At 46.0% G+C, this 22,040-nt stretch overlaps 1 protein-coding gene across 14 annotated transcripts in view; it reads left to right on the top strand.

Moving 5' to 3' along the window:
- The first annotated feature begins 4,110 nt into the window (after positions 1 to 4,110).
- The window catches only part of B3GNTL1 (UDP-GlcNAc:betaGal beta-1,3-N-acetylglucosaminyltransferase like 1), a 103,392-nt gene continuing 85,462 nt past the window's right edge, over positions 4,111 to 22,040 (top strand). For all 14 annotated transcript variants that reach the window (XR_008629358.1, XR_008629359.1, XM_055133583.1 and 11 more), the window contains exons 1-3: positions 4,111 to 4,176; positions 5,809 to 5,925; positions 6,013 to 6,112. Coding sequence is in view for 12 of the 14 variants with exons in the window: in XM_055133583.1 (XP_054989558.1) it covers positions 4,144 to 4,176; positions 5,809 to 5,925; positions 6,013 to 6,112 (250 nt within the window). In the remaining 2 variants the exon portion in view is untranslated. The remainder of the gene's footprint in view (positions 4,177 to 5,808; positions 5,926 to 6,012; positions 6,113 to 22,040) is intronic.

Raw genomic sequence — 22,040 nt, 5'->3', positions numbered from 1 at the left:
ACTTCACTTATTCTTTCACTCACTCACTTTCTCACACATTCATTCACTCATACTCATCATTTCTTCTCCCATGAACTCAATCACTCAGTATCTCATACTCATTTATTACCTCACTCATTGTCACACTCAATCACTCTCTCACATTTATTCACTCATGCACCCATTATATAACACTCACTTACATTCAATTGCTCATTCATTCTCTTGTTCAGCACTCATTCTCTATCTCATTTACTTGTGTGTCTGTACCCTTCACGGACTGCTTCAAGGTGGGGAGTCTTGTGGCACTCACATTGCAGACAGGAGCAGTCAGTCATGGCAGGAGTTTCAGGACCTGTGTGTTCCGCAAAGTGTGGGGACTCTGAACCCACCTGTGTATCATGTGCCGATGAGTGGTCCTGCCTGGGGTTAGGGCATGTGTCTGGGTATCATTTCCCTCACCCCAGCCTCTCTGTCCTGGCATTGTATCAGATGCCAACTGGCATAGTTGCTGGACTCTGCCAGCCACAAGGAATGGGCAGTGCCGAGATGACCCTGTGCCTGCCACAGGAGGTGTGACTTTGAGTGGAGTGTTCCAAGCCCTGGCCATGCTGCAGACCAGCAGGGGCTAGACCCTGAGATGGAAAATGCAAATGTGTTCCTATTGGTCTCCTTCCCTGATGTTGATTATCTTCACTTTCCAGAGCTGAGGAGGTTACCAAGAACCAGGCCCTGGGAGGGGACAGTGGTTGGTAATGGCCTTTGATTGGTAGTCCAACGGTGCTTTAGGAGACCAAAGGGAGACTAAGGGTGCTTTAGGAGACTAAAGACTAAAGTGGAACTTTTTGTTCCACTGGCAGTGAACAAGTCTTCTGCCTGTCTCCAGGGCCAATGCAGAGGAGGCTCTTGGGCTGCAGGTAAAGGGACCAGAATTTGATGGGGCAGTGTGCAGGCTACATGCAGGGAGAGGAGGCACAAACCAGGGCCAGAGGCCTGGAAGGCTGAACAGCAGCATCTTTGACACTGTCACCAGCTGAAGGGCATCAGGGTGCAGGGTGATAGCTGAGCACCCCTGTGGTGAGCACGAGCCTTGAGGCAGGGCAGAGTGTGTCTCTGCCTCACATTCAGGATTTGGGAAGGCTGTCCAGTGAGAGGATTCAGACCCAGGCCCCTGATTATCTGACAGCGGTTCCCTCCGCCCTCCCCAGCACAGACACTCAACAGCCTTGCTGAGGAGTCATGGGTTCCTTTTAGGAGTGGACAGCTGGTATTGCTGCCCTGTGTCTTCTAAATCCTTCCAAATAGGAGACCGTTGGCCTGGCCACATGCACTGTGTCACCTGGCTACCAACACCCCTGCTCGGGCTGCCTGGCAGGGGCCCTGTCCTGCCTGGTTTGTTTGTACTGAACAATGCTGTGATGTCCAGGCTTAGCCATTTACAGAACAAAGTATAAAAGGCATGAAAATGAGCAAGGCAAGTGCTGCTACCCTTGCAGTGTGCAACCAGATGGATGTGGGCTCTCTGCTCCTGTGGATAGTGCCCTGTGGCCTGGGCAGAGCCATCCTATTGCTCCGGAGCACCAGGGAGGGGCTGGATACAGGGAACAAAGTTCAGAGAGGCAGAAGGATCTTGTTTTAGGAAGCCGCTGTGGTTTCTACATGTGAGAGCTCATCCCAAAGGTCATGTCAGGCTCTGTGGATATTGAATGTTTGGTACGCCATCAGCAAATTCATTTCAACATTGATACATGTTTCTGCATTCAGGTTAGACCCCCTTTGAACTGGGTCTGTCATCTTATTGGCCCTTCATTCAGTAGCAAGTTAAATAAAATCTTGAAAGTGTATTTCTTTCACATTTGCACAACTCATGACTTTACTTCTATATGTATATGTGTGTATGTAGCACTGTAGCACTGTCATCCCATTGTTCATCGATTTGCTCGAGCGCGCACCAGAAATGTCGCTATTGTGAGACTTGTTACTGTTTTTGACATGTATTTGGGGTCCAGGAAATGCCACAAAGGTCTTAGGTACAAGCTTTGCATGCTGGGGGCCTGGGTTCAATCCTTATGAACCCTTATGGTTCCCTGAGCACCATGCTAGAAGCATCTCCTGATCAGTGACAGTTTATTTTAGAAAGACTGATACCTTTGCGAGATTGATAAGAGAAAAAGATGTACCAAAGATGTGTGTGGGTAGGTGGGGTGATTGGGAGGGAGCCCTGAGATAGCAGTAGAAGGAAGCAAATACTCTGGTGGCAAGTGTGGTGTTGGAAGAACAAGGAAAATAAAAAAATAAAAACAAATGGCAACTTTGGGCCTGGAGAGTCAGCTCAGAGGCCTGAGTATGTTTCAGATGCTGGAACCCCAGGCTCAGTAACTGGCATCACATGGTCCTCCAAGCACCTGTAAGCCAAAACAACCCCCCCAAAACTGAATTTAAGACTTGTAACTTTCTTGGCAATAGGGGAGTTGCCACTCACTGAACTTTCGTGACTTAAGTGGCTGTTTGTCTTCCTCAGCAATGTCCACTCATGGCACAGTAGCACTGAGTGTCTGCTGTGGGCTGGCACAAGACCCTTGAAGATTTGAAGCCAGTGAGTGCTGTCGCCTCCTGAAAGCCCAGCCCCAGAAGTGCATGGATGCCATGGGCTGTACTTATCCAAGGATATGGGGTACCTGTGGAAGGTCCCCAAGCTCCTGCTTTCAGTGACAGCTCCAGGACACCATGTCCAGACCTGGCTCCCCACAGTGGCAGCACATTGAGGGGACAATGGCTTCCTGGATCCTTCTCTTCCCAGCGTCCCCAGGGCTGGTCCACCTGGGATGGTGCAGATGGTGGACATTGGCATAGTTTGTGTGCTGTCTTGGGCAGCTCTGATGGGTGCTGGGTCCTCTCTGCAGCCCCCTCATGGAAGCCAGTCTCTGTTTCCCCACTACTGCACTCTGGACCACAGCCTGGACAGCAGGAGGAAAGTCTAACCTTGTCCTCTTCCTTCTTCGTTCTGGGCAAGAGAAAGGCAATTGGTCAGCACACACCCAGAGGATCTGTGGAGAATAATGGGGAGACATGGAGATTCCTTGGTCCTTCTGGGTGGTCCCCACTTGTCTCCTGGAAAAGCAGGGATGGGAGACCTCTTTATATAGGTGTGATCTGCTTGGAGGCAGAGGAAGAGCTTTCCATAACTCTTCTCAGCACCTTCAAAACCAGGTCTTGTGACAAGGTGGCATATTTGGGGGTGCAAGTTCTGCCAGCATCGCCCACCCCATCTCCCTCCAAGAGCCCAGCAACACACCCATTACCCAGTTGTTTGAAGCAAAGCTGCTCCCAGAGCACCAACTCCAGAAAATTTCATTCCTTGGAAACAAAGTCTTGAACTGCTTTTCTTAAAATTTTAAATAAAGGCCATTTTTACTTTTCTGATCAGTGTTTCTACTTGAACTGGCCTTGCTACAACTGAGCCAGTACAAGGAAAATAACTTTTTAAACTTAATTCTGGTAGTTTTAAAGTTTTGAGCCACACCCTGTGATGCTTTTGTGGTGGTGGTGGGGTGCTCCCAGCATTGCTCTGGGGACCAGGTGGTGCCAGATGGGAACCCAGGGTCTCCTGCACTCCAGCCACTCAGCTCTTTTGTCCCAAAAAATCACCTTTCAAGGGGTGTACAGTCTGAAACAGCAAGACCACTTGCTGTGGTCTGTCGAGCCTTAGTTTGACCAGAAAAGGGTGCAAGGACGTTCCTATTCGTTAACTCACGGCAGCTGTTCCCCGCGAGGGGCAGACCCTTCCGGGGCCCGCAGGAGGGAAAGGTGTAGCGGGGCTGGGACCGCCGCGACTCCGGTCAAGATGGGTTGAGAGGCGCCTTGGTCTGTGGTCTCTGGCCGTCCGGCCAATGACCGGAGCAGCGCGGTCATTCCTGAGCACTGGGGACCTGGCAAGGCGCCCCCCACCCCCACGCCGAGATCCCGCTCCAGCTTTGGGTGGCTCAGAACACCGGCTCAGGACCGAGCTTGGACGGAGCTGCAAAGCAGTCGCTTTTCGAGCAGCTCTTGGCGCGGCGCTCCCGAGTGACGGACGTCTCTCTCCGCCAATCGGGGGCGGCTCACCCGGGCTCCGCCTTCCGCGCAGGCGCCGCAGCCGGCGTGGGCGGGGCCAGCGCTCGCGTCATGGAGCGGCCCTCTGGAGCCGGCGCCCTGGTGGTAGGTCCGCGGGGCTGTCCGGACGACCCTCGCCCCCACACGCGCTCTGCCCCCTCCCAGTTCCTCTTCCTTCTCCACCCTCCTCTGCCGATAGCTCCACCCCGCAGCCGTCCTCCGGGTCCCCCTTCCTTCGGACCTCTCCCCCATCCCCTCCTCCCCCCACCGCGCCCGTCCTCCTCTCACCAGTCCCCCGTGCCCCTCCTCTCCCAGGGCCCCCTCCCCTCCCCCTTCATTTCCCTCCTTCCCTCTTCCGCTTGCCAGCCCCGCACTCCTGCCACCCCCATACTGCCGTCAGCGCTCCGCTTGCCCGCGGCTTCCCGGCCCAGATCAGTGTTGAAAAATGCCGGCAGGGCCGGGAGCCGGCGCTGAGGTCTGAAGCGCGTGCTCGTGTGGGGGCCGTGCTCGCCCCCCGCCCCGCCCGGCCCGCGAGTATCCCCGCCCCCAGCAGAAGCTGAGACGAGCCCCCGCCCACGCCCCGGCAGCACCGTGTGGGCGCAGCCGAGCCACCAGTCCACCCTGAGGGGACAGAGCCCAGCCCGGCCACCTTGGTCACGTGCACAGTCAAGTAGCTGAGGGAATGGTTCTCAGCACTTGGACCCACGGGCTTTCTTAAAATTCACATTGATAAATGGTTGGATCCAGTGTTTTAAAACGCTGTTTCCATACCGACACACACAAAGACACACACACACACACACACACACACACACACACACACACACACACGCTGTGTGTGTCTGTCCACATAGGCTCACCTGCCTGGCCTGGGTTCTGTCAGGGTTGGGTTGTGGGGCGTGGCAGTGCGTCTGAGGAGACTTTCTTGCTATCTGATGCTTTCTTGACTCTTGAGAAATTCTCTTTTATTTCGATGCAGGCAAGACAGTATCAAACCCTCCATCTAGAAGGCAGGGAGATGAGTGGAGCTGTCACCGCCTCCCCTCTGTGAAAGTCCTGGAGGGCTTCTCTGAGGGAATTTTTTGTGGCATTCCTTGGGGTTCCTGAAAATGCTTATCCTGCAAAGGGCCAATCTGACTTTTGTGGGCTGGAAGAGACTCCATCTTGTTTCCACCACGATCTTTCTGGGCTAGCGTGTTAACTCAGAGGGTGGGAGTGCAGTCTTGTGTGCTGGAGACCTGGGTTTGCTCCCCAGCACCACATGGTCCCCCAAGCTCAAGATCCAGAACAGAATGAAATGATGTTTCTGATTGGAAAACACAAATCTTACATGAAGTTAGGATGGGTTTTTTGGTTTGGGGCCACACCTGGAGATGTTCAGGTGTTACTCTTGGCTTTGCTCTTAGGGATTACTCCTGGAGGAACTTGGGGGACTGTATCAGATGCTAGAGATTGAACCTGGGTCAGCCATGTGCAGGGCAGACACCCTCCCCTCTGTTCCTAATTCTCCAGCCCAAAGTTGGGAGAGTTTCTGGTACTTTCCAAATTTTTTGTTTCATTCAGAGCATTCAGAAGCCAACTCTGTGAGTCTAAGGCATAGTCATAGGAGTGTGATGGGGAGAAGGTAGATAGAGAGGCATTTGTGGCCAGCAGAGTCCCTTGAAAGAGGTCTTGGTGATGGGAGTGGGGAGAGCCTTGTCTGCACCATGACTGTTGCTCTGTGCCTTTTGGGTCCAGTCTGTCATCCTCCCGGTGCACAATGCCGAACTGTGGCTGGACGAGTGTTTGCAGTCCATTTGGCAGCAGGACTTTGAAGGCCCCATGGAACTCTCTGTGTTTGATGATGCCAGTCAGGTATGGTCATGGGCAACCCTTGGGGAACTAAGACCTCACTGCAGTACTGAAGGAGGGCTCCTGACCTGCCAACATCTTCGTTTTCAGGACAAGTCTATGGCTATCATTGAAAAATGGAAGGTGACACTTGAAAGTTCCGGTATCCTTGTGATCGTTGGAGGGCACAATGCTCCTTCCCCTCGGGGAGGTCAGTAAATGTGTTTGATTGTTGTTTGACTGTGACAAATGCTCTCTTATCCTGTACACTTAAGTATTTCATGTTCAAATTCCAGTGGAGAGTATCCTGAGTGTATATCTGCAATTTATTAAAAACTCAGTAGACCTACTTTTCTTTTTCTATAGTAAGAATTTGTGTAGGATCATTGCCTCTTTTCTCCTTATTAATCTTTTGTTTGTTTCTTTGTTTGGGGGCCACACCTGACTATGCTAAGGGATTACTCCTGGCGGTGCTCAGGGGACCATATGGGATGCTGGGGATTGAATTTAGGCTTGCCGCCTGCAAGATAAGAGCCCTACCAGCTGTACAATCTCTCTAGCCCCTCTCCTTATTAATCTAACAAAAAGCTCTTGAAAATTTTGTTGGTCACCTTTACTTGTTAAATTTTTTGTCATCAGATGTATCTTTGTTCAGTGTTTTAACTTTCTTAAAAAATCAGTTTTTAGTTTCATTTGTGATTTTTAATTTTCTTTTACTCCTACTCTGATCTGTGTAACATTCTTTATCTTACCTTGTCTTTAGTTTTTTCTTTTTCCAGTTCTCCCCTTTATGTTCCCTTTGTTGTTGCCCTGATTATGTTAGCAGGAGTTGCGGTGGGGGCTGGGGTGCTGGCACACATGGTCCTGGTGAGCTGGAAGAGATCACACACTTGGTTGCAGTGCCACAGTATGGCACTGGGCATGTGGCAAGGTGCTGGGATTGGATTTACAGTCTAGGCCCCTGCAAAGCAGTTGCTCTACCACAGGACTACTTCCTGGACCCCTCTTTTCCAGTTACTAAGGGAGAGACTGGGGATATTGACCTGAGACCTTATTCTTTTCTTCCTTTCTTCTTCTTCTTCTTTTTTTTTTTTTTTTTTTTTGTTTTTGGGCCACACCCAAAGATATCAGGGGTTACTCTTGACTCTGCACACAGGAAGCCCCTAGCGGGCTTGGGGGACCATATGGGATGCAGGGGATCAAACCAGGTTGGCTGCGTGCAAGGCAAAAGCCCTCCCCGCTGTACTACCACTCTGGCCCCACTTCTTTCTTTTCTGATACTAGTGTTTAGTGATTTAAAGTGCCCTTCTAATTACTGTCTTAGCAACATCCCAAATATTCTGATTTGTGTTCATTTTCATTCAGTTAAAAATACCTTGGACTGGAGTGGTAGCATAGTGGGTAGGGTGTTTGCCTTGCATGCGGTTGACCCGGCTTAGATTCCTCTGTCCCTCTCAGAGAGCCTGGGAAGCTACCAGGAGTATCCCGCCCGCATGGTAGAGCCTGGCAAGCTACATGTGGAGTATCTAATATGCCAAAAATAGTAACAACAAGTCTCACAATGGAGATGTATGAGTTATTTTAGAAGTATGCTTTGAAAACTTACAGGTTTACAGGTTATTTAAGATATCTCTTTTCTGAGTTAATTCACTTCTAATAAGAGAGCTTACTTTGACTTGAATCTTTAAATTATTAAGTTTAGGGCATGGAGGTGACTCCAAGGACTGGAGCCCACGCTTTGCTTGGAGTCCCAGTATCAATCCCTCAGGTTCTGCTGAACTGGAGGCTATACCTGAACACCACCAGGTGTGCTCAAAGACCAAAAAATAATTAATTAGAAAAGTAATGTAAGTTTAGTTTATAGTCCACGTTATGACCTATCTTGGCAAATGCTTGGTATGCATTCTCTGTATTCCAGAAACTAGATCTGTACTAGATATATGATTCACAATTTTCTTCTCTCATTCTCTGGATTGTGTTAACTCTTACAGGATGACCTTTGATGCACATACATTAGACTTTTTTGTTTGTTTTGTTTTGGGACAATACCTGCTGGTTCTCGGGGCTTACCTCTGGCTGTGAGCTCAGGCCACTCCTGGTGGGCTCAAGGGACCATATCCATATGGGGCAAGTGCTTTACCCACTGTACTGTCTCTCCAGTCACCAAAATTCTAATTTCGACGAAATCTGATTATTTTCTTTTTATTGAATGCACTTTTGTTATCATATCTAAGAAACCATTGCTAAGCCATGTTCATGAAGATTCACCCACATGTTTTCTTAAAAAACTTTTATAGTTTGAACTCTTGCATTTAGGTCTTTGTCCCATTTTTGAGCTAATAGTTATATATGGCATGAGGTGGGAGTCCAGCTTCATTCTGTTCATTGTGGATATCCATTTGCCTCAGCATTTCTCCATTGAATGTATTGGCACCCTTGCTGAAAATCAATAGAACATACACACTGTTTTGATTACTGTAGCTTTGTGGTAAGTGTTGTCATTGGGAAGTGTAAGTCCTCCCTTTTTGTTTTTAGTTTTCAAAATTGTTAGACTGGGATTTTCTTTTTTTTTCTTTTTTTTTTGAAAAGGGGAATAATCTGTAATTTATAGTTTTTATAAGATTATCAGATTAAATTTATAAACATTTTTTTAATTTAATAGTTTATTTTTAATTAGTGAGTCAATGTGAGGGTACAGTTACAGATTTATACATTTTTGTGCTCATGTTTCTCCCTTACAAAGTTTGATAACCCATCCCTTCACCAGTGCCCATTCTCCACCACCAGTAAACCCAACATCCCTCCCCCCCCTCCCCAGTCCTGTCTCCCCCCCACCCCACACTGCCACTATGGCAGGGTATTCCCTTTTGTTCTCTCATTCTGATTAGGTGTTGTGGTTTGCAATAAAGGTGTTAAGTGGCCATTGTGTTCAGTCTCTAGTCTATATTGGGCCCGCATCATCTTTCCCCCACATGACCTCCAATCACATTTTACTTGGTGTTCCCTTCTCTGAGTTGCCCAGAATGAGAGACCAGCCTCCAAGCCATGGAGACAACCTCCTGGTACTTATTTCTACTATTCTTGGGTGTTAGTCTTATAGTCTGTTATTCTATAGTCCACAGATGAGTGCAATCTTCCTATGTCTGTCTCTCTCTTTCTGACTCATTTCACTTAGCATAATACTTTCCATGCTGATCCACTTATATGCAAACGTCATGACCTCATTCTTTCTAACAGCTGCATAGTATTCCATTGTATAGATGTACCAGAGTTTCTTCAACCAGTCATCTGTTCTAGGGCACTCGGGTTTTTTCCAGATTCTGGCTATTGTAAACAGTGCTGCGATGAACATATAAGTGCAGATGTCATTTCGACTATACTTTTTGGCTTTTCTGGGATATATTCCCGGCAGTGGTATTGCTGGGTCAAATGGGAGCTCAACCTCTAGTTTTTTGAGAATTGTCCATATTATTTTCCAAAAGGGCTGAACTAGCCGACATTCCCACCAGCAGTGTAGAAGGGTCCCTTTCTCCCCACATCCTCTCCAACAGCGGTTGCTTTTGTTCTTTTGGATGTGTGCTAGCCTCTGTGGTGTGAGGTGGTATCTCATGGTTGTTTTGATCTGCATCTCTCTGATGATTAGTGATGTAGAGCACTTTTTCATGTGCCTTTTGGCCATTCGTATCTCTTCCTTGGTAAAGTTTCTGTTCATTTCTTCGCCCCATTTTTTGATGGGGTTGAATGTTTTCTTCTTGTAGAGTTCAACCAGTGTTTTATATACCCTTGATATCAACCCCTTATCTGATGGGTATTGTGTAAATATCCTTTCCCATTCTGTAGATAGTCTTTGTATTCTGGTCGCTGTATCTTTTGCGGTGCAGAAGCTTTTTAGTTTAATGTAGTCCCATTTGTTGATCTGTTTTTACTAGATTGCTTAGTTCCGTGTCGTCTTTGAAGATATCTTTATCTTCAATATCCTGGAGGGTTTTGCCTACCTTGTCTTCAATGTACCTTATGGTTTGTGGTCTGATGTTGAGGTCTTTAATCCATTTTGATCTGACTTTTGTGCATAGTGTCAGATCGAGTTCTAAGCCCATTTTTTTGCATGTGGTTGTAGACTGGGATTTTCTAATGTTATTATATAAATATAAAAATTAGATCTCAAAAGATAAAATTAAATAAAAATTAAATTTCCTGTTTCTGCGAGAAGACTGTTGGATTTTACTTGGGATTGCATCACATCTGTAGATCTGATTGCGGAGTATTTCCTTTTAAGCAATGTTTAGTCTTCTAACCCATGGACTCAAAATATTTTTCCATTAACTTTTAAGAAATTTTTAAAAAGGGGCTGGAGCGATAGCACAGCGGGTAGGGCGTTTGCCTTGCACGCGGCCGACCCGGGTTCGAATCCCAGCATCCCATATGGTCCCCTGAGCACCGCCAGGGGTAATTCCTGAGTGAAGAGCCAGGAGTAACCCCTGTGCATCGCCAGGTGTGACCCAAAAACCAAAAAAAAAAAAAAAAAAAAAAAAAGAAATTTTTAAAAAATTTCTTAAAATTTTTCAAGTTTGTTTTATAGCCGCCCTAAGTGCTCAAATCTTTTGTCTTTTCCATTAAAATAAGTCCTAAATATTTTATTATTTTTATGCTATTGTGAATGGAACTGTTGTCTTTTTTTTTCTTTTTCTTTCTTCTTTTGTTTTTCCTGGGGGAGGGTGGGAGGCATACCCAGTGATGCTCAGGGCTTATTCCTGGCTCTGTGCTTAGGGTCCATGCCTGATAGTGATTGGGGGACTATATGGGACACAAGGAGTTGAAAGCAGTTTGGTCGCTGGCATTCCCATCACTTGTATCACTTGTCATCCCATTGATCTTTGATTTGCTCCAGCGGGCGCCAGTAACATCTCCATTTGTCCCTGTCACGTGCGAGTGTAGCTCAATGGTATCTGCTTGCTCCAGGAATAGGAAGAGCCTCAAATCGTTCATTCAGGGTTTGGACGAAGAAGTATGACCATCTCGTTGGTGGGCAGCCACATGGTCTTTTGACATCCTGTGGAATCCAGTTGGTAACAGCTCTAGTCCAGCTGTCCTCTCTGAATCACATTACATCTCCGGCCCATCTGATTTTCGACGCCTTGGCAAAAAAGACAGCATCCCTGATTCTTGATCGTCGACAGAGGTCAGAACTCCGGATTCCTTCTCTCACTTGAGTGAAACGTGATACTCCAAGCACAGATCTTATGATTCCTCTTTGGGATGCCCTAATAGCGTTCTCATCCTGTTTTCGTAGGCCCAGGTCTCTGAGGCCTATGTTAGTGCAGGAAGAACGGTGGAGTCAAAAAGATGTGCCCAGAGCTAGAGGTTCTTCATCCTTTTTACCACTTCTTTGACTCTCTTATAGGCATACCACGCTGCTCTCTTCCTCCTGCGCAGTTCTGGTGCCAAGTTGTTCCTCATGTTGAGTTCTCGACCCAAGTACACATAGCTGCTGTGTTTGGAGATGTTCGTTCCATTGAGAGCAAAAGGAATGTCAGGCACTAGTTTGTTTTTCATAAACATCGTTTTATTGAGATTCAGCTGCAGTCCAACCTTTCCACATTCTTGGTAGAAATCGGCCAGCATTTGTGTTGCTTGGCTAATGTTTGGCATTATGAGAATGATGTCATCAGCGAAGCAGAGGTGATGTAGTTGCTGACCGTCTATCTTCACTCCCATTCCTTTCCATTCCAGTCGTCACATGATGTTCTCGAGGGTGGCACTGAAGAGTTTCGGTGAAATGGTATCACCCTGCTGAACTCTTCTTTTTAAGTCAGTGATCACTTCCTTATAGAATGGTGAGATCCTAGTGGTGAATCCGCAATACAGCTTGCGGAGGATCTTGATGTACTGAGTTTGAATCCCTGTTTGGCTAGGGCTTCGATGACTGCTTCAGTCTCAACAGAATCAAAGGCCTTCATTAAATCAATGAATGTTAAACAGAGCAACATCTTGAACTCTTGCAAAACTTCAACGAGTTTGGTCACTGTGTGGATATGGTCGATTGTGCTGAATCCTTTTTGGAACCCAGCTTGATCGCATGGTTGTCCTTCATCTAGTGTTCTGCCTATTCTGTTCAGGATGACTTGAGTGAATAACTTGTAGATGACAGATAACAGGCAGATTGGGTGATAGTTGCCGATGTCGTGGCTGTCTCCCTTCTTGTACAACAGAATGGTCCTGTTGGTTTTCCATTGGGATGGAACCTTGCATTCAGACTGGTAGCATGTGAAGAGCCAAGCCAGTGTATTGACAAGTACTGGTGGCAGATTCTTTTTGTGTTCGGGTCTGACCTTGTCTGGACCGGGTGCTGTCTTTACCGACGAAATGGCATGTCGGATTTCGGAAGGGAGGATGTTGGGAATGACATATCCATCCTGTGGAATTTGGTATGTGGGCAGGTTGACGTGGCTGTCGAAGAGATCCGAGTAGAAGTCATGAATAATCTTCTCCATTGCCCTTCTGGAAGATATGATAGATCCGTCAGGGGTATGGGGACCATGTGGTTCTGGGAATGGACCCTGGGCCTCCTGCAGGCAAAGCCTGTGCCTCAGACTGTTGAGCTCATGCTCTGCCACCAGGCACCCTTTCTAATCCCTGATATAAGGGAGAACACAGGCTACTGGTATTTTACTTCTGAACATGATGTCACCTGTGTCCTTTAAACAATAATGAGGTTTTAAATTGAGAGACTGTGGTTTGTAGAGATGTTCATAAAGGCATCCACAACAGGATTTAGGCAAACTGTTCCAACTCCGATGTCACCTCTGGTCTCTCCACCAGAGAACCCAGGTCAAAAAGGTAGGTTCCCTCCTGCAGCTGCCTCCATGACCTGGATTGTTTAGTAAGAGTGCTTTATTATTCTGGATAAGTTGACTTCTATTTTGCTGAGTGTCTTCTTAGGAAGGATGATAAATCTTATTCAGCTGTTTTTGATAGCAGTTGAGATAAACATGTAGTATTTCCCCCTTTATTTGCTTAAGGTGGTATAATATAATGATTGCTTTCATATATTGAACCATCCTTACGTTATTGAGGAAAACTCTCACTTGGCCATGGTGTACAATTTTTTTGATATGCTAGCTGATTCCTTTTTTATTTTTTTTAATGTGCTAGCTTATTCAGAAATTCTACATATATGTTCATAAAAGGTATTGGTGTGTCATTATCTATTGTTGTAACATCTTTGACTAAATAATCAGAGTAATTGTGGTCTCATGGATGAATTAAAAATGGTTTCTGGGACAGAGAATACATGTACAGAGGTTAAGGTGTTTGTCTTACATGTGACTGACCCTGGTTTGATCTGGGAACCACATAAGATCCCCTGAGCATCGCTAGAGGTTACTCCAAAATGCAGAGCCAACAGTAACCTTTGAGCACAGCCAGGTGTGGCCCAAAACCAAAACCAAAACCAACAAAATGAAAAGTGTTTTCTCTTTTTTCCTTTCTTTCTTTCTTTTTTTTAAATTTTGTGCAAGAGTTTGGTGTTAATTCTCTAAATAGTTGGCAGAATTTGACTTGAAGCTATCTGATTTGGGGCTTTTCTATGTTGGGAGGCTTGGTTTTTGTTTCGGGACGATCCTAGCAGTACTCAGGGGTTACTCCTGGATCTGCACTTAGGAACTACTCCTGGCAGTGTTCTAGGGACCTAGGTATCAGATGATGGGGATTGAACCTGGGTCAGCTGTGTGCTGAAAGTCCCCTACTCGCTGTACTATCTCTGTTGGGAAATTTTAATTACTAGCACAATCAGTTTTAGGTCAACTCTCTTTGCCTTTAAAAATATCAAGTTTTTGGGCTAGAGCAGTAGCACAGCGGGTAGAACATTTTCCTTGCTCTTGGCCGACCCGGGTTCAATTCCCAGCATCCCATATGGTCCCCTGAGCACCGCCAGGAGTAATTCCTGAGTGCATGAGCCAGGTGTAACCCCTGTGCATTGCCGGGTGTGACCCAAAAAAGCCAAAAAAAAAAATCAAGTTTTGGTTTTATAGGTTTCTTTTTAAAAAGAAATGTCTTTGAACATGGCTCTTTTCTTTCTTTCTTTTTTTTTTCTGCCAGCTGTGTGTTTAGTGCTCTTCTTCTCTGAGATCCTTGAGTCATAAAATTAATTAGTTTATTGATTGGAGATCTCTTTGTTGTTATTGTTGGGGGAGGCACTCCCTCAGGGATTATCAGACAAGTGCTCCTATATGCAAAGTGCTCTAGCCCTTTGGTCCTCTTTCAGTCTCTGTGATCTCTTTCAAGGAGCTGCTTATGATTACAAATCTGATGAGATGGCTTTTCTACATCCCTTAAGTGTTGATGTGTTTTATTTTCACTTACCTCATTTACAATATAGTTTTCCTTATAATTAATTCCTTGACCTATTGGCTAATTAAAATGTATTGCTTAATTTTTACTTATTTGTGAATTTTCCGGTTTTTTTTTTCCTGAGTTCTAGGTTAATCTATTATGGCCAAAGAAGACACTTTATCTTGTCTCACTCTGAAGTTTGTGAGGCATGTGTCTATAGTACTACTCTGCAGGGAGAATGGGAGTGTGCCCTGTTGTGTCCTGATGTATCTATGGTGGGTACTCTTTGTACAGGGATAATGGGAGTGTAATGGGAGTATGCCCTGTCGTGTCTGTGGTGTGGTGCAGGGAGAATGGGAGTGTACCCTGTTGTGTCTGTAGTGGCTTCTCAGTGTACAGGGAGAATGGGAATGTGCACATTGTTCAACTCTGGGTCTGCCTTTTAGGTTGGGTTAGTGGCGTATCAAGTTCTCTGTACCTAGTTTTTCTTCTCTCTGGTTCCTTCCTTTCTTCCTCTCCTCCATTTTTGGACCAAAATCCCAGTGGTCCCTGGGAGCTACTCTGGCTTTGTGTCCAGAGTTTGTGAATGTTGCTCAGGGACCCTTCCACAATTGCCAGGGTTTTATCTAGGCCTCCCACTGCAACATGCACACCTTCCAGCCTTTCACACCTCCCAGTTTTCTTCTTTTATTCCTTCCCCTCTTCCTGTTGTTGCTGTGATGACTGGTGCTTCACACACACACCTAGTTGTGGTGCTAGCACATTTTCAGCTCATTAGGGGGTGTACACCTATTGTAGTTGGATACTTGGGCATGGTGCTTGCTAAGGTTTACACTCCTCCAGGTATGGGGCTTGTCACATGCTACCAAGGTTACCCTTTTGGTTGAGGCGTGCAAGTTACAGTTGTGCTGCTTGCCTGGGGTTGCACTCTGTTCTATGGTGCTTTCACACATCTGGATATGGCACAGCTATAAGTCTTTCAGGGTCAGGGATCCCAGATGCCAGGACTGTGCTCTGGGCATATGGGATATAGGAATTGGTATGTACTTGTAAAAGCAGCCGTGCAAGCCCCTGCATCATCCCTCCAGGCCTCTGGTAACAAATTTTGATATGAATCTTATTTTTCTTGGTATTAGCATTCTTTGGTTTACTATTTGAATTGTCCCTTTTTATATCCCTTTACTTTGGATGTGACCCAAACACCTGTAGGATAACATGGGGTTTGTCCTTTTAGCCTTGCCACAGGGAACTTAGTTTACCCTAGAGCAATGGTCTTTCTGTATGGACACAGGAAGACAGTTAATATTATGCTTTGTAACTTAGGAGCTGATTGACTCCGATAATATTTACTCCCGGGCATCTGCTTTCTCGACTCAGTTGCCCTTAGTTCCTAGCACCCCAAAAGCAGGGTTCTGACGAGGGATGGAATGGACCCAGGGCAAGCTGTGAGCTACTCTGGCATCGAAATGGGCAAGGCCAAAGCGCCACAATACTCAACTATAAGTTGAGAGCATGATCATAGACAAATGCTGTCATGATGCAAAAGTAACGATGAGACTAGGACCCTGCTGGGGTTAGGAAGACTAACGTGGCCTGAGGACTGTGGTCTGGAATATATAGTAAAATAACCTCAGGAAGAACCAAACTTTAAGTCTGATATGACATTTGCTAGAAATATTAGAAGTAAATTCACTACAACTATTTAAGCGGATTACTAGCTGAGGAAGGAAGAAATGGACACACCGTGACGCACCCTTGTTTGGCTCCCACCCTTGAGAGGATCTCCTTAAATGAGATTTCCTTAGATGAGATTTTGTTAATCTCCTCAAGAAATGGTGTTACCCTTCTTTGTTGATTTGTTAATGTTAAACCCACCTTTGTGCTACTGTCCTATGTAATTTGCTATATAAACTAAGACAGTGGGTGCACTGAGGGAAGACAGAAGAAGACAGAAGAGACAGAGAAGGAGACACACGAGAGGACACTGGAGAAGAACAGAGAAGACACAGAAGCAGAGACAGAGGTTGGAAGAGACCAGAGGAGAGACTACAGAGACAGAGACAGAGAGACAGACAGAAGAGAGCACAGCAGCACACACAGAAGCAGAGCACAAGGAGGAGCCGTCCTGATCCGTTCCATACACAGTGGCTCGGGAACACCGGACGCACGAGAGCGGTGCGTGTGAGAGAGAGTTGCCCCAAGTGCCCGCGGACAACAGAACAAAACAACAACACATCATTGTGTCTCCCCCTCCCGCATGTGTGCCGCCCTTGTGATTTTTTACAAATACCGAAGAAATTTTTTTCAAATCTTGGAATATCTCCTTTTCTCCTTCTTTTTGAAAGTGGTTTTGTAGTTAAAGGATTTATATTAGGGACTAACAATACATGATTTAGATCCTGTTTTATTCCTTTTAAAGTTACATCAAAAAATAAAAGATGTGCTAACATTATTTTATAATTAATGATTATCCTTCCTGATACTTTGTATTTTGTATGAATTTGAAGTACTCCTAGGGGTCACTTTGTTCCAATTTTTTTCTTTTGTGAAGGGAGGCAGTGGGCTACACCCAGTGGTAGTCAGGGATTACTCCTGACTTTGAGCCCAGGGATAACGCCTAGTGGGTTCAGGGCTATATCGGGTATAAGGCAAGTGCTGTACCTGCTGTACTATCACTTCAGCCCTGGGCTGATCGTTTTAGGATTAAAGAAATTTTTGGTATTTCTGTAAGGGGGCTGTGCAGCCAATACCCATCTCTATCTGGCTTAGCTGGGCACATCTCCATTTCTCCTGCCGTTTTCAAAGTGACATTTCTGGTCAGCAGTTTTTCTCAGGGGCCTTGTCTTGTTCCTTCCCTCCAGCCCCACTGTGAGAACCCAACCTGGTCTTCATTGACTTTCTGGTGCATGATGGGTATTTTTATCTTTATTCTCACTTTTACCTCCACTAACCAGCCACCACCATGCTCCAGGCCACTTTCCGGACACACCATAAGACACTTAATACGCATTTTTAATAATTTCTGCACCATATTTGATGGGGTTCAAATAAGTTGTGAACCATAGGAACATCTGTAAGAGCGATTGGAGGCCCTAAAAGCCTCCATCCCTCTTGGAGAGCCCGGCAAGCTACCGAGAGTACCCCGCCCGCACGGCAGAGCCTGGCAAACTACCCATGGCATATTCGATATGCCAAAAATAGTAACAACAATGGGCCTCATTTGCCTGACACTGAAAGAGCCCTAAGAAGGATGAGCAAGGAGAGGCTGATAAAATCTCAGGGACGAACTAGACTGCCGAAACAAAGAAAGACTAAAATGACTGTCTGTACTTTCAACGCACGTATGTTGGCATCAGAAGCATCCAATGAGGACCTGATGGTGCAAGCGCAGAAGATCAAGTACTGTAAAAAACTAAGGCTTGCTGAGGGGCGAGTGCACTCTCGGGCTCTCCGGGCGGCTCTGTCTCACCACCCTCGTTTGGTGCCCTGGAACCGCAGTGTGTGGACTGGATCGGGATGGCCGGTGGTGAAGGACAGGCGAAGGAAGAACGAGGACCAAGCTAGTTGCTGATTAGTTACCGCTTATTTAATCTTCCATCTTTCTCATCTCCCGCACTCCCAGCTCTGGCCTCTCTCTGGATCTACTGCCACCTCCTTCGCTTCTCTCATCTCTCCCCCTACTTCTCTCTCCCACCTTGCCCTCTAGGCTGTACCCAGCCAGGTAGCAAAATCAACATAAGAAAGCCCTTCCTGAGGGCAGGGCATTCCAAAGCCCTTTCTGACTCTTAAGGTTTTTTTTCTTTTCCTTAGTCCAAACACTTAACATCTTAATACTAGTTGTTTTTGTATGGACATAGCAAGAGATATATTGAGGTTTGCAAGGCAGCTCTCCTGGCAACATCTTGTCACAGGCTCAGACCACAGCACTCAGGCCAGATTAATCATTCCTCACCCTAGCAGGGTCCGAATCTAGTTATCACTGTTTGGATCATGACAACATTTGTCCATAATCAAGCTCTTAACTTATAGTTAAGCATTAGGCACTTTGGCCAGGCCCATCTAGATGCCAGGGTAGCACACAACTCACCGCTTGCCCTGGGTCCTTCTCGTCCCATGTCGAGACCCTGCTTTGGGGATGCTAGGAAGTAAGGGCAGCTGAGGCTTAGGTCCAGAGAACAGATGCCTAGGAGGAAAATATCATGTAGAGTCAAATGACTCCCAGGTTACAAAAGCATAACATTTGTTAAGTCTTCCTATGTCCATACAAAAAGGACTTGCTCTGAATAAACTATGCAAAGGACTCAAGGAGAAGAGAAAAACATTATTTACAAGTCAACAGAACACTAAGAATGAAGCTACAAATAAACACGGAGGAATGGGAGCACTGTGACCGGAGTAACCCAATAAACCTAAACTACCTGAAGCTATGTAATCCTACAAAGTACAACATCATTGGTCTGACTGAAAGGAGAAGGCATCGATCACATGACACCATTTTCAACAATGGAGAAGAATTGTTCCTTGGAACATGCACAACAAAGGTGTCAGTGGCATCCGTGTCCTTGTCAACATGAACTTGGCCATGAGCATTGATTCATTCGAATGCCTAACAACCCAAATCGGATGATTACGCTTGAATAGATGTGGCTCACTGCCAGTGGTTTTTATCTTCGTCGTCTACGCACAAACATCAAACAACGATGAAGAAGAAATTGAGAAGTTCTACATGGAAGTGGACAAGTTCTATAAAGAAGGCTACACCTTCTACAAGATCATTGTTGGTGATTTTAATGCCAAGATAGGACCGAAAAGGTCACCTGAAGAACTCCACATTGGGTCCCATGGCCTAGAATAGAACGAACAGGGTGAGAGACTGTCTGAGTTCATCATGTCGACCAAGACCATCCATGGTAACTCACAGTTCCAGAAGACTGAATCTAAATGTTGGGCATAGGAGTCTCCCGGTGAACAGTTCCATAATGAAATTGACCACATCATTTTTAATTGAAGGTTTTGCTAAATGATGTTGCTGTTGTCCCAAAATTCCAAACAGGATCAGACCACCGTCTCCTTCATGCAAAATTCTACTTCAAGAGCAGGGAGAAAGGTCTGCAAAGTTTAGGCTTAAGAAGAGAACTCTCTGAATGACCACTAACTGGGAGCTCTTTGACACTATTGCAGCAGCGTGGGAAGATGCCGTCGTTGACAACATCGACGAGGAATATGATCAACTGGTTCAGCACCTCCATGATTGCGTGAAAAATGCTCAGAGTTTTGGATATCTGTCTTCAGAAACTCTCGAGCTCATTTGCCAACGTGATTTGGCACGAGCCTCAGTCAACCACAAGCTAACATCTGAACTTGCAAAGCTGTACAGAGAAGCGATAAAGGAAGACCTCAAAGAGATAAGAGTAGCAGTGTTGGCCTATGCGGCAGAAGCCAGGAATAGTATTCGCAGCACTCACCTGTCCTTTGCCAATTACAAGACCAAGATGACTGCCCTCCAACGTCCTGATGGATCTATCACATCTTCCAGAAGGGCAATAGAGAGGATTATTCACAACTTCTACCCGGATATCTTTCACAGCTACGTCCAACTGCCCACATACCAAATTCCGCAGGATGGATATGTCATTCCCAATGTCCTCCCTTCCAAAATCCTACACGCCATTTCCTCAGTAAAGACGTGTACAGCACCTGGTCCAGACAAGGTCAGACCCGAACACATGAAGAATCTGCTGCCAGTACTTGTCAATACGCTGGCTCAACTCTTCACATGCTACCTGTCTGATGCAAGGTTCCATCTCAGTGGAAAACCAGCAGGACCGTACTGTTGTACAAGAAGGGAGACAGCCACGACATCGGCAACTATCACCCAATCTGCCTGTTATCCGTCGTCTACAAGTTATTCACTCAAGTCATCCTGAATAGAATAGGCAGAACACTAGATGAAGGACAACCATGCGAGCAAGCTGGGTTCCAAAAAGGATTCAGCACGATCGACTATATCCATACAGTGACCAAACTCATTGAAGTTTTGTGAAAGTTTAAGATGCTGCTGTCTAACGTTCATCGATTTTAAAGAAGGTCTTTGATTCTGTTGAGACTGAAGCAGTCATCAAAGCCCTAGCCAAACAGGGATTCAAACTCAGTACATCAAGATCCTCCGCAAGCTGTATTGCGGATTCACCACTAGGATCTTACCATTCTACAAGGAAGTGATCACTGACTTAAAGAGAAGAGTTCAGCAGGGTGATACCATTTCACCGAAACTCTTCAGTGCCACCCTCGAGAACATTATGTGACAACTGAATAGGAAGGAATGGGAGTGAAGATAGATGGTTAGCAACTACACACCTCCGCTTCACTGATGACATCATTCTCATAATGCCAAACATTAGCCAAGCAGCACAAATGCTGGCTGATTTCTACCAAGAATGTGGAAAGGTTGGACTGCAGCTGAATCTCAACAAAACGATGTTTATGAAAAACAATCTAGTCCCTGACATTCCTTTTGCTCTCGTGGAATGAACATCTCCAAACACAGCAGCTATGTGTACTTGGGTCGAGAACTCAACTTGAGGAACAACTTGGCACCAGAACTGCGCAGGAGGAAGAGAGCAGTGTGGAATGCCTTCAAGAGCGTCCAAGAAGTGGCTAAGAGGATGAAGAACCTCTAGCTCTGGGCACATCTTTTTGACTCCACCGTTCTTCCTGCACTAACATATGCCTCAGAGACCTGAGTCCTATGAAAACAGGATGAGAACACTATTCAGGTATCCCAAAGAGGAATCGAAAGAGCCATGCTAGGAGTATCACGTTTCACTCAAGTGAGAGAAGGAATCCGGAGTTCTGACCTCTGTCGACGATCAAGAATCAGGGATGCTGTCTCGTTTGCCAAGGAATCAAAAGTCAGATGGGCGGGACACGTAATTTGATTCAGAGATGATAGCTGGACTAGAGCTGTTACCGACTGGATTCCACAGGATGTCAAAAGACCACATGGCCGCCCACCAACGAGATGGTCATACTTCTTTACCAAACCCCGAATGAACGGTTTGAGGCTCTTCCTGTTTCTGGAGCAAGCAGATACCATTGGGCTACACTCACACGTGACAGGGACGAATGGAGATCTTACTGGGGCCCACTCGAGCAAATTGAAGATCAACAGGATGACAAGTGACAAGTGATTCTCACTTTTAGGATTTCCTCCCTGTCTGTGGGTTTTCTGCAATTTCTCCTTGAGGCATTAAGTTGTAAATCTTTTGTGTGTGTCCTATTTATAGTTTGTTGGATTTCCTGGATGTGTCAGGATGTCAATCATGAGATTGGGACATTTTTAGTATTTTTTTATGGTAGTTTTCTTCTTGTCTTCACATTTCTCTGAGCTCTGTTTAGCTCCCTCATTCTTTTTCTTTTGCACTTCATTATTTTCCACCGTCTGCTCGAAGTTCATTATCCCTTCTGCTCAGTAGGCACGGACTCCTCTGGTGTGTTTTGTTTCTGGTTCTCTACTCCTCAGCTCTGGAACTCTCATTTGGCTCTTTTCTGTGATTTTTGCCTCTTTACTCTGGGCATCTGGTGCTGTCATTGCTGCTACTTTTTATTTCTGGGACCTGGAGCTCTTGAGATCTTGGAACATCCTGAAAGTAACTTAGCTCTGACTGAAGATTCCCTTTATGGAGTGTCTTGCTAATGCTAGCTGGTGAGCTCAAACATTTCAGAGGAGGGATCAAGGCAGCTGGGGCTTCAGGGCCCCTTGGCTAATATTAAGTCCCAGGGTCATGGCTTTCCCAAGCCACCCACCT

Source organism: Sorex araneus, chromosome 3 (genome assembly GCF_027595985.1).
Source record: "Sorex araneus isolate mSorAra2 chromosome 3, mSorAra2.pri, whole genome shotgun sequence".
In the NCBI taxonomy this organism is placed as follows: domain Eukaryota; kingdom Metazoa; phylum Chordata; class Mammalia; order Eulipotyphla; family Soricidae; genus Sorex; species Sorex araneus.
The sequence above is the reverse complement of the archived record's forward strand: the minus strand, read 5'-3'. Positions and strand labels throughout refer to the sequence as shown.